The sequence below is a fragment of the Accipiter gentilis genome, chromosome 18 (assembly GCF_929443795.1).
Source record: "Accipiter gentilis chromosome 18, bAccGen1.1, whole genome shotgun sequence".
Lineage (NCBI taxonomy): Eukaryota > Metazoa > Chordata > Aves > Accipitriformes > Accipitridae > Astur > Astur gentilis.
Window position 1 is genome coordinate 13333421 of NC_064897.1, and position 17807 is coordinate 13351227.

General features: G+C 38.8%; 1 protein-coding gene across 1 annotated transcript in view; it reads right to left on the reverse strand.

The window, feature by feature from the left end:
- The window catches only part of PIK3C2G (phosphatidylinositol-4-phosphate 3-kinase catalytic subunit type 2 gamma), a 209969-nt gene that overhangs the window by 145140 nt on the left and 47022 nt on the right, over window positions 1-17807 (reverse strand). Inside the window, exons 9-11 of the mRNA XM_049821675.1 lie at window positions 17058-17091; window positions 8587-8773; window positions 4086-4208 (exon numbers count right to left, since the gene is read on the reverse strand). Of these exons, the coding sequence (XP_049677632.1) occupies window positions 4086-4208; window positions 8587-8773; window positions 17058-17091 (344 nt within the window). The remainder of the gene's footprint in view (window positions 1-4085; window positions 4209-8586; window positions 8774-17057; window positions 17092-17807) is intronic.

The window sequence follows — 17807 nt, forward strand, 5'->3', positions numbered from 1 at the left end:
CACACCACTTTCAAAAATAACACACAAGTTCTAAAGCAAAAAGTATACTCTTAAAAAAGGTCAAACAGAAGAAAGACTGAACAAAGCAACCTCCTTAGGTATCAAATGATTCCCATCTTTTCTGAGAACATTCTGGGAAAGACTAAACATGATAAAAGACTTCAACAGAAGCTCATGTTTAAACACAAAAACTATCAAGTTAAAGTTCAGACAATAACTGGTTAAAACACTTGAAAACACAAACTAAATACATGAAAATCAGCAAATAAAGCAAGTTTTGTCTTTGTTAGTGTTGTGGTTTAACTCCTGTCTTCCTAGACGCCTAATCAACAAAACACTACTCTCCATTTTTCTGCTTTGTTCGAGTCAATCCTAATCTAAGATCCTGACTCATTTTGAATTATTTTTCAGCCTGATTGATCCCTAACTGTATAGAGAATATTTGACTTCCTAATGTAATAGAAGCTCCTGCTGACATTTTACCACATGCATTTTCAATGGCTGTGATCAACTGAAAATAGCATATGGGTTAGAACAAAAGTAGCACTTTAACTCAAGGCAAGAAACTTTACAAAAAAGAAATTGTCTCCTCTGTAAACTTTTTATGCAAACGTATTCCCTTCTGTTTCCAAAAGGTGACGTTATAGCCAAAAGAAAACTAAGAGTGAACATCACTTGGTCACAGTTTTGAGTGACTCAGACTTCGTACAATTGAAAATGGTGCCACTTGATGACATGGAAAAACAATTGCAGTAGTATGTACTTCATTAAAATTCTCTATTTTTTAATCAATTCCAGCTTGAATTCTTGCAAAAAGTATTAATCAGTGTTTATATACGTGTACTTATTGTAGCAAAGGCAAATCAGCCTATTCCTGAATATGTTTTAAATTGTGCCAGTTAGGCACGTAGCACCTTCAGTAATATTATGACACTACCTCTACTGGTCCTCCTCTCTGTGTATTTCAAAATATTCTGAATATACTGACTATTCTGTCAAGTTTGATGCTGTTTATTTACTCTTTTTTAGAAAGTTAGCAGCACAAATAGCAAAACCCCCATATTTCCTCATTATAGAACTGAAAGAAGTATTTCATATTTAAAATAATTAAAAACAACATAAACATTTCCTTCCCTATGCATCTTTTCATAAAGGAAAGATCTTCTGGCATCACTATCCTACCTAATATTCTGATACTATACCTAAGTCATACTGTGGTGAGCACAACACTGTAAAGCAGTCCATTCCTGTCTTTATGTGAAAATATTTGATTTTGTTAAGTGCTGTGTTAGATTTGGACTAAGAACAGAATCTATTGTCCTAATCTCAATATGTTCATGTCCTGCAGTAAATGTCTGCTTTATAAGCATCTTTTTTCTGAATAGAATCTGCCCTGCCAACCCAGGAGCATTTTAGTGACTCAAAGAGAGGGAAGGAAAGCTCTAGCTGTAAGACTGTTAGCTGATCTAAAATACTTGTCTGACACCTGTATTTTGACTCAAAAATAGCATCTGTTAATTAAATTCCATTCTGGATACAAGCTAAAATATACAAAAATAATGGCATGTCTGGCTACCTAGATTTTCAGCCTATGCTTCCTGACCCTCAGGTCATTAGGTCCAAGAAACCTCCTCCCAAGTTTTGAGACTTAAACAGATACAGGCTAATCAGTTTGAGGTGGACAATATGTGAATACCTTTGATTGTTGAGGGAAATGTTGAAAAGCCTTCCAGACAGATCTAAATTTGGGGTTTTGTACTTCGGAATTTTTTTGAATTGGATTTTGAAAATTATTTTTGAAACTCAAGGAACTATAAAAAGTAAAAAGGTGCTCTTACAAACTAATACTATTAAGTTTCACACAACTCTAGATCTTGTTTCTGATGTTAAGAGCCTCTTAGAAGTATCTATGACCTATGAAAGAATTTGGTCTGCATACTTAACTGCTGCTTTTTCCAAGAAGCTTTTTGATGGAATTTAATAGTGATTTTGCAGAGGGAGAGGTTTAAACAGAAACCCTGAAGCTTTAGTCTGATTTCTTTATGTTTTCATGGAAATGGAAGAGGAGCAGAATTTCTCTTCGTTATGGTTAAAGAATTTTTTTCTATTCTATTTTTTTTTATATTTTGTTTTAGAAAAAGCTTGTGTAAGTGTCCTGGTTTCAGCTGGGATAGAATTAATTGTCTTCCTAGTAGCTCGTATAGTGCTATGTTTTTGAGTTAGGTGTGAGAAGAATGTTGATAATACTCTGATGTTTTAAGTTGTTGCTAAGTAGTGTTTAATCTAAAGTCAAGGATTTTTCAGCTTCTGATGCCCAGCCAGCAAGAAGGCTGGAGGGGCACCAGAAGATGGCACAGGACACAGCCAGGGCAGCTGACCCAAAGTGGCCAACAGGTTATTCCATACCATGTGACATCACGTCTAGTATATAAACTGGGGGGAGTGGGGACAGGGGGCATTGCCGCTCGGGGACTAACTGGGCGTCGATCCGCAGGGGGTAAGCAATTGCACTGTGCATCGTTTGTATATTCCAACCCTTTTATTATTACGATTGTCATTTTATCTGTGTTATCATTATTAATTTCTTCTTTTCTGTTCTGTTAAACTGTTCTTATCTCAACCCATGAGTCTTACTTCTTTTCCCGATTTTCTCCCCCATCCCTCTGGAGGGGGCAGGGAGGCGAGTGAGCAGCTGCGTGGTGCTTAATTGCTGGCTGGGGTTAAACCACGACGGTAAGATGCATTCCAGAAAAGCATCAGCCACCTTTTTAGAAGCCAAAAATGCTCATAAGCAATATAGTCCTTCCCCTCCACTTCAATTATATCTGCCCATATGTACCATAAGACAGTACTTGACCAAAACTCGGAGAAAGTGAAAATTCCTACAGAGCAAATGGGAATGACCCTTTTTTTTTTTAAACACAAGGATAACAGTTACTTTCCAATCACACAAAAGATTGAAGGTTCAACACTCAAACTCTATGGACTCAACTGAGGCACCAAAGCAGATGTGTAGGCCCTAAAAGAACTAATGTGCATGCTTAGCAGAAATGCACCCATTTTGTTTCTTAACCATAGGGCAGACATACTAAACTTCCTATATCTGTTCAGGAGTATTGTGCAAGAAGGCTACGCAAAATCTCCATTAAGACAGGTGTGTAACAGGTTTGACATAAAAAGGTCTTCTTCCATTTGACCAGCCTCAAACTGTTGTATCTTAGATAAAACCAAAGAGAAGTTACATATTACACTCTGTATTTAATTATAATTTAATTATAATTTGAAACAAACCCTTTCAGATTACTTGTAGCCTTTGTTCAATTACAATGTAAAGCTGCTTTCAGATTTAGAATACAGTAAACAGTGATGCAAAATAACAAAAATTTCAAAGATTGTAAATATAAACACATCATGGTCAGGAAGAATACAATATTACCGCCAAATCATAACAAACTGTGTACTTCTCTCTCACCTATTGCAAATATGCTTTTTGTCATCCTGTTGCCTTAACTGAATGTTGTTTGAGTGCGCTTTGCTTTTCACGGAAGTTATTTTCCTCAAAGCAGACAGCCAGATGACAGGCAGTTGGTAGCCTTTATTCTAAAATTCCAGTTTCAAACTAAGGTCCGCATTTTAAAACTGCATATCCTTCTTATTAAAAAAAGAAAAACTCAACAGCCTTGTTTTCTTCTGAAAAAAGAACCCTTAAAGAAACATTACAATAGATTCTGAAGCTGGATTGTACCAGCTACTAGAGGTGAATGTCCCCAAAAGAGGACTTCTTTTGGATACGTGTCCTTTTGGTTCCAGCATTCCTCCAGGATGCCTCCAGTGAATGAAAGCTATTCTCAGACCCACTTAATTTAGCTTATTGTCACACCAGACTTGGCTTAGTCTTATTTCTCTTCCTCTGGCTATCCCGCTCCTTTTTCACTCCCATCTCCCTAAGTTTCTCTGAACTCGTGGAGTTTAATTTCCTCAGAAGAATATCCATAATAAAGATGTGTGTCCTTCTTTTCTGAAATGAATATGTAATGTGTAGAATCTGTCAGACAAACATATATCAAACATGGACCAAAACTTACTTCTCATTCCAGTCAGCCAGGAAAAAGAAGGATCTTCTAACTGGTGTATTTTTGCAAACCTTCACTTGACAAATTGTCTTCCCAGCATAAGTTAGTGAACAGGAAAAAGAGAAAACTTTGTAGCTACAAATGGGGGGAAAAAAAAAAAAGAAAGATTAATTGTAATGTACCATGTCCAGCACAATAAACTTGGGGTAAACCATTCAGAAACTTGTGAAGATCCATCCTTACATGCAAAAAGAATTAAAATAATGAATCTCACATTAATGGGGGTGTGTGTGTGTGTGATGGGGTTGGGTTTTTTTTAAATGTTTGGAGCTCAAGAAAAGTACTTAAGACACCTAGATTCTGTTCCATGTTTTTGTCATTAAGAACTTTTTTTTTTTCATTATTGCAGTCAAGGGACGTTTGAACATAAATTTTGAAGTGTTACAACTTGCCTATCATACAACTTCAGTCAACAGTAAATCTATTTATACTTACTTTTCCCAATCTGTAAAAAACAGGTTAGTACTTGAGGGAATCTATACATTCTTTACAACAGAAACATTAAAGCCCTCTGTGTTGCCATTCTTCAGATACTTAACTGACTAGCTTCAAAGTGTAATTCAGGTCTGGGGGTCTCTGTTGGTTTCATATTCTTCTCACCAAAATCTTATAAAATTTTAGTGAAAATACAGAAATAGCATATAATCAACTAATGTTCTTAATTAGTCTCATAACTTCCAGATCTTCCTGCCACTCTCAGATTTAGACCACATTCTGTACAAGAATGATGAACATGGGAAACAGTCAAATCTGAACAGGAAATTTGAAACATTTGCAGATTGAAGGTGCCTGGCTTTGCTTTATTTAAAAGAATGATGGTTGATCTCCTCCAGAACGTTATAAAAATTGTTATAATTATTGTAGGAGAAAAGCTTTTTCTTTTTTTTTTTTTTTTTTTTTCCTCTCTCTCTCTTTCTTTTTTTAATTCAAAGAGGAGGATCTGGAATCTGTAGTACCTATGAATTATCAATGCAGAGAAAGGAAAAAAATACCTTATAAGACTAGGAAATGCTTTCTGCTCTTAAATATGGCATCTTTCCTCTAGAGTCTAAACAGTGCAAACAATTGGAGGATAGCTCAGGAAAGATTAGGTTTTAATACAATCAAATGATTAGGCATTGCTGTTTAAACAGAAGCATTGATACACAATATACAAACAGATTCCTGATTTATACATCCTAAGGACCTAATAGTGGAAAAAATTAATGCTTACACAATGCTTCAGTCTGACTGATGTCAGAAAGGTTATTCAGAGTGCACGCAATGCAACCTATTTTAGGTTTTCGTAGAACATTTTGCATAGGTAGCCTCCCTGTGAGTTCAAAGGCATGACTCTATGTCTTGTCCCAAAGATCACTTCTTATCATCCAGTTGTAGACAAGAATCTGACTTTTTTTGGCTGTAGAAACAAATGCAGCCAAACATGAAGCTAGCAACTTTATGCCACTGGTAGCAAATAAGGCACATCTGCTTGGGATTTAAATTAGATAAAACAACAAACTGATAAAAGAAACAAGAAGGAATTAAAATAGAGTAAAAAAAGGTAATCAGTTTTGCAATATTATTCTGCAACTTGTAATGTCTGTACCTATCTTTTTAATGAGGACAGTAGGACAGGAATAAGAAACTGAGAGTAAAAATATAAAAATTGACAAAAAGCCAATCCACAAAAGTGAACTTGAGATAGATTTGACAGGACACTAACATGATTCTGTAAAACATAAGACAACTCACTCACTCTCATCCCAAATGATTAAAAGACAAGCCATTTATCACATATTGGTATGTATAGAAAAAAACAATGTAAAAGAGACAGTGAGGGATATCAAAGTTCTAACATTTATAATACATATATATATACAGGAATATATATTAAAATATATGTTACTGTCCTGGTTTTACAAACAGCAGCAAGATCATAAAATGTGACCTTCAGGAAAGGGAAAATGAGAGCTGTGACATAGTCAGCATGAATTCATGCAGTGCAGAAAAAAGAACAGGAAGCATGCATGTGAAGAAAGTTAGTAAAAGTATTTGAGGAAAGTAGATGTCAGAGCGGCAGTCCATGTTAAGAACTCCATGCTAGCTATGAATACAGGAACGACTGAAAAGGGAGATTAAGGAGGAAGAGAGATTCTCATTTTCACATGCTTGAACATAGCATCCAAGTCATCGGTGTCATTTAGACCATATGAAATTCCACAGTTTCCTGGTAAAACATAAAAGGCAGTGGGAATGGTATAACCATCTGAAAATCAGGCTAATGATTATAGTTCTGTATTTATTACCTTAATTAATGCAAATTCTCTCAGATTTTTATTAAACTGCTAATTACAGCTAATCCTGTATAGTACACTCTCTTGCTCACAGTCTAATGAAAATGATCCCACTGTTTTTAATCAGTCATTTGGAATTCAAGGTAAAGTGGGAGCAAGGGGAAAGTATTAATAAAAACTTGGAGGACAGCATTTTGACTCATCAAAATAATGCTACTAGACTGTAGTCACCTGTCCTCCTTTGATTACTCTGGAGGTGTAAGAGGAGAACACCAATTTTGCTCAGAGTAGGAAAAGCAGCTCTCTGAAGAGGCAACTAATTTGGCCAAATAAACAATGCAGAAGAGAATACTTCAATCAGCTTTTTATTAAAGTTGTCTCCCTCTTTTCTTTCCTGTACTATGCTATATACTAAGTATACTTGGACCTACAGATTATATTTATTTTAGTCACCATCTATAAAGAGGATTGTCAATGCATATGCTTAGCCAAATATTGTGGTTTGAATAGACCAAGAGCAAAAATTGCTGATAAAGCCTCATTCAGATTGGGTTTAAGTAGAAGCACCTCTGTTTCACTTGGTAAGCTGGCCTTCAACCCTTCCAGTTACTTGTACTTCAGAGACCGCACAAAGTCCCAGTCCAAACTCTTCAGTGTGCAGCACACCCCCGTGCCTCTCTCCCACTGAGCAAGTCAGTCACACAAGCATTTGTACACATACCTGTCAAGATGTGATGGGTTGACCCTGGCTGAACACCAGGTGCCCACCAAAGCCGTTCTATCACTCCCCATCCTCAGCTGGACGGGGGAGAGAAAAATATAACAAAAAGCTTGCGGGTCGAGATAAGGACAGGAGAGATCATTCACTAATTATCATCACGGGCAAAACAGACTCAATTTGGGAAAATTAACTCAATTTATTACAAATCACCAGAGTAAGGTAATGAGAAATAAAACGAAATCTCAGAACACCTTCCCAACCACCCCTCCCTTCTTCCCGGGCACAACTTCACTCCCGGATTTCACCACCAAGCCCACCCAGCGGCACAGGGGGACAGGGATGGGGGTTTATGGTCATCACACGTTATTTTCTGCCGCTTCACCTCCTCGGGGCAAGGGCTCATCTCACTCTTCCCCTGCTCCAGCGTGGGGTCCCACCCACGGGAGACAGCCCTCCACAAACTCCTCCAACGTGGGCCATTCCCACGGGCTGCAGTTCTTCACGAACTGCTCCAGCATGGGTCCATTCCACGGTGTGCAGTCCTTCAGGAGCACACTGCTCCAGCGTGGGTCCCCCACGGGGTCGCAATTCCTGCCAGCAAACCTGCTCCGTGGGCTCCTCTCTCCACAGATCCGCAGGTCCTGCCAGGAACCTGCTCCAGCGCGGGCTTCCCACGGGCTCACAGCCTCCTTCGGGAACCCACCTTCTCCGGCGTGGGGTCCTCCACAGGCTGCAGGTGGAGATCTGCTCCCCCATTGACCTCCCTGGGCTGCAGGGGGACAGCCTGCCTCACCAGGGGCTTCCCCACGGGCTGCAGGGGAATCTTCGCTCCGGCGCCTGGAGCATCTCCTCCCCCTCCTTCTGTATTGACCTTGGTGTCCGCAGGCTTGTTTCTCTTACATGTTCTCACTCCTCACTCCGGCAGCTGTTTCCTCTCCGTCCCAACTTTTTTTCCTTCTTAAAAATGTTATCACAGAGGCGTTACCACTATCACTGATTGGCTCGGCCTTGGCCGGCGGCGGGTCCGTCTTAGAGCCGGCTGGTATGGGCTCGTTCTCTCTCGAACACAGGGGAAGCTTCCAGAAGCTTCTTACAGAAGCCACCCCTGTAACACCCCCCCCCCCGCTACCAAAACCTTGCCAGACAAAACCAATACACAAGACTAGTGCTCTGATGTTGCTGCTATTACTATCCTTCCACACTGGCCAAGGGCAACGACCTAGGCCACCTCCTTGATTCTCCATCTATCTGTGGGGCCTGGAAGTCTCCTAGTCAGTCAAGCTTAAGTAAATGCATTTTGTACAAGAAAAACAGCGAAGATACACCCACTTACTCAGTCTTTAACATTAATATAGGAGCATCACCAAAGCAACAGAGGTAAGCTAGTATCTGTGAAAAATATGTGATCTAAGACACAACAACTCTTCTTGTGAACACCCGCTGGATCTCCTCCTACCTGCTCACCCAGGCTTCTGGGATGTTATGGGCAGCATAAACAGTGAAGCTGAGCTGGGATTCTAGGCTGATGTCCACACATGAAGGGCTTTTAGGTATGCTGGCAAGCTGGAAATTTGCATCAAAGCTGCTGCTGTAAACATGGATGAGACAAGAAATGGCCATGGAGAGCTCGGTCACAGCAGCCTCTATTAATGCTGAGAGGAGAGAGAGAAATAAATAAAGGTTAGCAATAGGTCATTTATGAAGAATGATATTTATCTTAAACCATCAGTTATGGCTTTGAAAAGCTTCCTAATAAAATTTAATTAAAATGACATAACCTACCAACTGAAGCCAATTAGCCATCTGTGCTTCTGGAACCAGCCTTAGCTCATTTCTGGTGTATCATTAACAGTCTTTCATTACAGTGCTTTCACATTAAGGCATTTTTAAAGTAAGCATTTTAAACTACAGCAAGTTAGCGTGTACCTCAGATATGCCATTTTGGTGTTAATTTTTGTGCTGAAAAGATTTTTATTATGTAGGTATTTTGTAATTTCAGCAGCTAAGTAGCTACTTAGTTCAAGGGAACGGGCAATGCAGCAGCAGAATGGAGAAAAGGCACTAGTTAAATTTTAAGACTATAAAGCTGTTGCAACTGTAGGTAAACAACACATAAAATATATACAATAGCAGCCACAATCAGACATAGTCAGCATTCAGATAGTCATGGATTGGTGATAATATTACACAACGATGGGCACTGAAATACATATCTATATGGGTATATATTAAGTGTAGGCTGTACCTTCATTTTTATCACACCTTTATTTATGGTATTTCCTCTGGCTTCAGCTCTGCAGTGCTCTTTTTCTGCAATTACTGGCTTTTATCCATCTTCCCTCTCTCTGTGTTTGTGGAACAGCTAGGGATTGCCTGATTGCCAGTGTAAATTAAAATCCCCAGCCCTGGCAGCCTCCATCAGGTGAAGAGAGCTGGTACAAGCACTCATTTCTCAGGCAAGGGACAGGTTGAGAAAGAGTCAGAGTACATTGTATCATTCCAAGATCAGGATGATTTGTCTTCTGAGAAGAGTACTCCAAATTCTCCTTTCCCCACCCCACCCTAGCTTATGGGTTCCTACATGACCAAGAACATACTCTCATCACCTGTTGCAGTTCCTGACATACTCCCTAAACTCGTCTGGCCACTGTATTAGGCAGCCATCTATTAGCTGTCTAATAATGGGTACTGAAAAAAATTAATTCCTAGGAATAGGAAGCCTGAGACTTGCTTATATTAGCTTTTTATACTTGGGATAGGTGCAGGAATCCTGCCCAACATCAGATACAGACACCACAATTCACTGGACTTCACTATCTCAGTTTCCTGACAGAAACCTCGAAAAAACATATCCTCAGTCTGGAATTTTATTCCCCTTGTTTGATAGGTTTTGCCTTTAAACTAGTAGATACTCAACTATTGAGTCACAAAATGCATTGCAAACAGTCCAAAGGAATTATTTCAGTCTTCATTTTATAATAGACAAATTTTAACTACGTTAAAGTAGAGAGATACATAAAAATGAAATAGTTTGACATACAGTGGGGTTTGCTACTGGAAATACTGACAGCAAATTATTACACTCTTGAAGGACTGGCTAGAATACTACACCTTGTCTTGTTGTAATCACCTTCCACATATGAAGACTGAATCATTTTAGAGACTAACAGGTTAAGAAAACTCAGTCCTTTACTCTCTGTTTGCTTATACTTCTCTGTCTAGCACTTGTTTTTAATGATCTTTTTATTTATTTTCTTTACTATTTAATCCATCTATCATCCTTCACCATAATTGTTCTGAATAAATCTTTTGCTCTAATGAATTTTTTCCCTAGAATACCATTTTATTCTTGTACTCAGTTCTTTTGGATATGTAATAGCTTAGTACCTTCCAAGCTGTTTAATTTGTACTGAATTCTTCTGCATTCCAAGGAATTGCCTATAGTGATATACGTAAAACCTTCTTAAGAGGTCCAGAAGAGGACATCAGTGGACTATTACTTGAACCAGTATTTTCTATTTTATCTGAAAAGTACCACACTATTTACATTAAGGAAAAGCAGCTACTTAGGAGACTCCCTGGCTCCAATCTGTTCAAACTGGCAGACAGGTAGATATAGTGTAATAGCAAAACCTTTATTTATGCAAATTGGCCTACTGAAGTCAATGATTGCTGAGTGGAACCTCAATATTTTCTCCAAAAGACGGTGAAATGTAGTTCAGAATCTGTGTAAACTTCCTTCTGTGTGTTGAAACGCCACCACCAGTTTTTAGACAATCCATATTCTAGGCTGTAAGGAAATATTTCAAATTTTGTCTCCAGAACAAGAGGAAATGTATTTCAGCTAAGCCACAGAAAGAAGGGAATACTCATTGGACAAAAAAGTCAGAAGAAACATACAAGATAGGGTATATATTGTCCATAATAGAAAATTTACACACCCCAGGCAAGGAAGTGAATAAGATGCAAGATGCCTATCACTATATCCAAGCTATCTTGTCTACTGGCCATGTTTGCAGAAGTATGATTTTCATGATTTATCTGAGTCACAAAACCGAATGCCAGATATGTAAAAACCAGGGAAACAAACAAAAAAAAAAAAACCCACCAAAACTGAAGGAAACAAAGAAAAACCACAAATTTTGCCTCAATTGTTTATAACATGCTTCAATCTGTCAGTGGTGAGGTGGAAAAAAGCTTCCTGGGAGTCAGGGACCTGCCCACCCTACAAGATCTATGTGACTAGATGGGGCAAGGTTAGAAGTCTTCACTTAGTTGCAGTCAATGTCCATGAGACACCCTGCTGAAGAGAGCTGGGAAATGTTATTCTTTTTCCTCTCTCTCTCAAATTTCCACCTCTCACCTGTGGGTTTGCACAGTCTGTGCCTGACTTCAGAAATGGAGCCAGTTTGAAAGCAGGCCCTGGGGACACACACACACACACACACTACAACTGTCTGTTTCTCTTGCTATGATGGCCTGTGAGGGCTGAAGGCAGCAATGGGGCAATCAGTTCAGCTGCCAGCAAAGGGAGACAAATGAAACTTCGTCATTATTTATCTAATTATTAGGAGATCCAGAATGAAGATCTTCTCAGGAACAGAGTTCCTCAGATGTAAGCAAACATCCAAGTATGACCTGGTCTGCAGCTGCAGGATTTTTTTTCTGCATTCATTTTCTTACTCTTGCAGCTCTCAGTTTAAAAACACTCTGGTTTCTATGCCAGAGTCAGCCCTTCCCGCCCCAGCTCTTCACTTATTAAGCCCGGTAGCAATTAACTAAATCAGAGACAAACATCTTGGGTAGTCTGAAATGTCCATTACTCACAAGAGTTGGTCAGCATCTTTTTACTGTATTTTTATGAGTTGCTGAATAGGATTTGGTACGCTGAAATTATATCACCCATTCATAAAGCCAGAGCACTTTACTGCTTTTTATGATTTTTATGATTAATAAATCTTACATGAGAAAGGACTATGGTGTTTCACTGATTTACATAGCACAGGCTATGGACTTCCTACAGCAGATTCACAGCTCCGGCTATGCCAGAGTTTATCTTCTGCAAAGGTGTTCCAGGCACAGCCAGTATCTAGGAGACAATGAATACACCACATCACAAAGTGAATTGTGACCAAGATTAATAATCTCACAACTCAAACCCCATAATTTATTTCTGGTGTGAAATTATTTGACATCACCTTCTCACTGAAGGTGAGAAGAAATGAGACGCAGAAATGAGATGAGACCAAGGGAAACGAACTTTAACCTCAGCTGCCAGATATGCTTATTTCTGACACATCTTCCTTGTACGTGAAGTCTGGACGAATAAATTTCACTGTTGGTGAGAAACAGAACAATCCGCACCATCCCTGAAAGTGTTAATGAACATATCTGCAGCTGCCTTCAAGATTTAGTAAGGAACATACTAGCTTATTCCTTACAGAAAACCACTTTCTTCTTCTCAGGCCAGTATTACAATTCACGTATTATTTTAGTGCCAGACCTTCCAACAGAGTAGGTACTTCACTGTTATTGCACTAGCAGATGATGTCGATTCAATACATACTAAACACCCTCTCTCTGACTCTGTATGCACGTTTTCTTTGGGTAAAACATGACAACTATCTGGTTGAAGAGAATTTGGAATGAAGGCTTAAGACCCTTTTGACACCTTAAAGTTATTTTGGAGAACAGGAGCTTCATATTGTTCTTTCCCACTTATTTTCAGAGAGAAGAAAGAAAGCAAGAACCTAAATACACTTCAGGTCATACACACACCACACCCCACCCCCAAAAAAACCCTTAAGATTTAGGTAAGGTGCTAAGCAGCATTAATTAGATCATTATTATAATAAGAAAAAGGCAAAACATTAAAAGGCTGTAATGAAAATACTGATCAGAAACACTTTCCAAGCATCAATATTTACCTTATTGTTTCCTCCTATTAGTTGAAGAATCCTATGAATTATCCCTTGAAAGAAACTTAAAAATCTCCTGCTGTGCTGGTATCAAAAATGTCTCTGCTACATATGGTTTAAGAGGCCTTGGTAGCTTCTGTTTAATTTTTTTTTTTTTGAGAACTGGGAGGTTGTAGTTATTTAAAAACTGGTCCTCGTTAAAAACCCTGTGGCTTTCAGAACAACATATCAGGATGTAAGACAGCAACAACTTAGAGGTAAAGAGCCATGCTCAGATTTGAAAACAATTAAATCAATAAAAAGCTCTTCACGTTTTTCCATATTTTGAAACAAAAAGTGATTTTTCCCAAACAAAACTATAATGGCTTTGTACTAGGAGAAGGAAGAAGTGGAGCTTTCAATTTTATATAGGAAAACCTTCAAAAAAACCTTTCATTTTTTCCTCTTCCTCCTTTCGTTTTGTTTTGGGTTTTTTTGGGGTTTTTTTTTGTTTGTTTGTTTTTTGTTGTTGTTTGGTTTTTTGTTTGTTTGCAGTTTATTTGTTTGTTTGTTTGGGTTTTTTGTTTGTTTGTGGGTGTTTTTTTTTTTTAAACTTTCTGTGGTGGATATTTTTATGATCGGGTCCAGAAGCAACTGTCAAATCGCAAGCATAATTAGTGAACTTATACACCCTCAAATGTAATAATGGCTCATTAAATGTATCGTCATCAAAGTGTCTAATTTCTGCATTCACTCAAAAAGACAGCAACTCCAGCAATTCAGTTGGAAAAGACTGTTGATTCAATATCATCAGTTCATGGTGCATACTAGAATTTCTGTGATGGGTCCCAGGGAGCTACTGATCAAACTCCAAAAGCTGCTTATTATGTCTGATCCAGTGAAAACCCTGCCTGAAGTAGCAAGGCTATAGACGTTGTATAAACATTCATTCATCAGCTTTTGGGAAACACGCACAGATTCAGTTTTGTACCAGCTTGCAGCCTGTCTTTTCATACTCTGGATTGCAGCAAACTCCAATGCTAAATCTCTATTAACACGAACAATCTTATTCTTTACTTTCTGGGAACACTTGATGCCGCAGAAAGGTGCTAATATCTAGAAATGCCTGTCGTTCCTCACACGTAAGAAGAAATTAAAAAAATACTTTGAGTACTAAAACATTAATATAATCTTCTAAGGACTTCATACAGAGGAAAAGGAACATGATCCAGACTTAGGCATGACAAGGATAAAGTACTGCTCTATTCACAGCAGTGGAATAATTTGGCCTACAGAGATAACACTGTTAATAGAGCCAGTTGCTGCAACACTAAATCAAGGCTAGATATTTTGAATATAGTCTTTGACTTGCTTAGTCTGTGGTGAATGACTAATATTAAACCTCTGATAATCTTCTATTAAAGAGAAAGATTAAAGCAGTTTCTAAACAAATTATTAAGTAAGGCTTTCATTTTAATGGTATACTTTATCTTTTCCTCTTTTGTGGTAGAATCCATAATAAAGAAAAAACTCTTATGAAACTCAGGGTAATAAATATCACTTGGGGGAGGAAGAGGAGAGAAAAAAGAAATTAGTAGGAGCAACTGATTGCTGCTATTGCTGTTCAAACTTGATCCTGTTTTCTTCAAGGTAAACGTGAGTAAGATACAAAAAGAACAGTACAAGTGGGAAATGCAGTGTGTCTCCTTGACTGTCAATGCTGACTTCTCTTGCAATTGTGCTACTAGAGAAAGCAAAACACATGGTTTTTAGCCTCCCAGAAATCTGGAAAAATTTACCAGCATTGAGGTAAGGTGGTAATTTTACTTTACTTTTGGGACACAGGCTTGCAAATTTTTGCATGCCTGCAATTCTAGCCAGCTAAGAGTAATGAAGTAAAGAGAGGGTGCAAAGCAAATCAGGTAGAAATGGGAACACAAAAGGTGATTTCAGCAGGAATGCACAATTCACCACCTAGTTGGTTTTTACTTCTAACTTCAGCAGGTGAAAATATCATCTGGATTCCTCTTGGGCTCAGTGTCCCTAGGTCAATGGATGGAAGGCCCCATGGTATTACCATGAAGGTGACCACTGAGAAGACAGGGACTAAGGATAGCTTGCGATCCCCAAAAGAAAAGATGTGTAGAATGGCTTTGCCCACTTCTTAAGGATCAGAAATAGGTTCCAGCAGATCAGTTTTGGCCATCGGTCTCACACTTTGTTTTTATCAGACATGCCCTTAACACCGGCTTTGATGCAATAGCTAGATTTTTCTGTTAATACTCATTAGCCTAACTTTAAAAATTTTGCTGGCTTTTAGAAGTTTATTTAATAGGTGCATATGTAAGCCATGTAGTACATTAAAATGTACATGGAACGTATATCACGACATGAGAGGTCAATTTGAATTTTGTTTACCTTGGACAACTTTGAGTGTAGGCTTCTCCACAGAATGCCTAATGGTCTGGCAAGTTCTGACTTGCAATCAGTAAGCTGCAGTTTCTAATATTACACTACCAAAAGGATTCTGCAATTGTTATGAAATTAGAACAAACAGAGAAGCATCACTCTTCACAGTTGAAAGTTTCCCAGCATAAATAAATAGGTACAGAGAAGTAGAGAGTAAAAAATCCGATTCCTTTACCGCTAGTCCATAAATCACATTTTCCTTGAGGAGGTTTGATTCAATGAAGTCCAAATTTAGAGATATTTTTAAGCAGAGGAATGTTTTCGATCCTTTCCGGCTAGGTTTTCTGAACAGTGCTCAGAGGAAGATGTTTCTAAGGTAGATGTTGATTAGTAACTATTCATTCTTTTCATCATCAACAATTAGTTGCCATTAAGATTGTTGAAAAAAAATCACGGGATAAATGACTATATCCAAGGGAGAAGAATCCTACAAACTCAATTTACCTTCTCCTCCCTTCTGCACCTGCGTGTTCTCCCCCCACACCCCTGGCCCTCCAGCTGCTTAGCTTTTCCTGGCAGCTTACAAATACAATTGCTGTTTCTTTGTTTGCTGTTCATGAAGTTGAATAATGGTGAAACAAGCCTGGCATTTGGAATCCTGCATTTGAACCACCTCTGTGTTTGAAGGGCTGCTGCGGTCTTTGTGGTTGGTTCACCTTTTTGCCTCTCTGAGCACACTGCAACCGAGAAAAGCAGACAGAGAAAAAAAAGAAAGAGGAAAAAAAAAAAGCAGCATCTCGGCAGCCACTTTTACCTGAAACGAAATGGCAAGAGACCACTGTTTCACGGCCCACCCCAGCGTTCAGATGGAGGGCCTTTTGAAAGCATCCGCGTGGCAGCCCCAGCTGCACGTCGCAGGCCAGCCACAGAGGAGTCGAGCAGCAGCCATGCCCCAGTGTGGCTGTCCCCTCCGGGACCCCCACACAGGCACCCACGACAGAACAGTCCCCTGTACGTCTCGCAGCCTGCGAGGTGCTCTGCAGCGATGCCAACAGTACTGGGCACTAGCCAATGAATCGAAGCCAATTTTAACTGAGGAATGGAGTAAGGCAGGGTCTACGGTTTTGTCTCTTACTGTTAATTAACCTACTCTTCTTATGTCAGTATATCATTTAAGACAACACGCTATTTACACAACAAAAGACAGCAAAAAAACCAAAAGCTTAAGGAGGGAAGAACGAAAGCTATTGGAGCTGAGCAGGAAAACCATATACAAAACAATTTTTTAGGCTTTCAAGAAGTTCCTTATTTTCCCTTTTCTCCACAGAAAACAATTGAGATTAAGGACAACTGCTATGACCACCACTAACTGTAATCAGTTCTTTCACTCTACTATTTGTTCTCCATATTTGAATGTCCAGATTAGTTTTGGGAAATGCTCTGTTTTATTTATAGTTTTAGATCACTTAGATTTTTAACTTGTCTTAATTACCTTATAATATGAATAAATATGTAAACATCTGTAATACGCCAACTGTAACAGTTCACTAATATAAATAGCAAAATGTGTGTTTTCTGATGATACATCTTGAATTAACATATTTTAAAAATAACACTTTACCTTTGTTTGGCATTTCCACACTTTGGAGTGAAATCTGTAAAGACAAAACCCAAGGGAAAAAGTAATCAGTTACTTCAGAAAAGACCATATAGCAGTTATAATGGTGTTAGGAGTAGTACTCAGGGAAAATAAAGTGAGAAAGGGGAAGGTTGTATCCTAATCTTATGATGACGGAAGACACGACTGCGATTCAGAGTACCAGAACCTGCTTCCTCTACCATCTCAGAGAAGTCACCCAGAACCTGATTTCTGACAGTATTTAGGCATGTCAAGATACAGAGAAGCACTTAGTAACATTTGAGGTGCATACACTTTTTTCAGCTTCTGCATTGGTGTAACAGAGATAAGAATCCCCTCTTCATGCCTTTGCATTCATTATATATTCAGACATGAATCCCACAACCACGCTGAGTAGGCAGAGCCTCAGCATCCTTTCAAAGCTGAAGAGTATCAAGTCTCCACTCAAATGGCCTACATTTCACCTACATTCCTCTGCCAAATCAGCAAAAATAGAAATGCTCTTCAAAGGCCTTTGAGCAGACAGCTAACCAAAGACAGCAAACAGAAAATATTAGGTGCAGGGATTTAGAGGGTGTTTATGCCCTTGGTGCCTAAACAGAGCTCTTGGTGTTTAACAGTAATTCAGTATCTGGATTCCCACCTCTCACATCCCACGGCTGTCAGCAGGAACCGCTGGGTGCTTATGACCACTGAAAGGTCAGGTCAGTTATTTAGGCTGAACTGACCAGC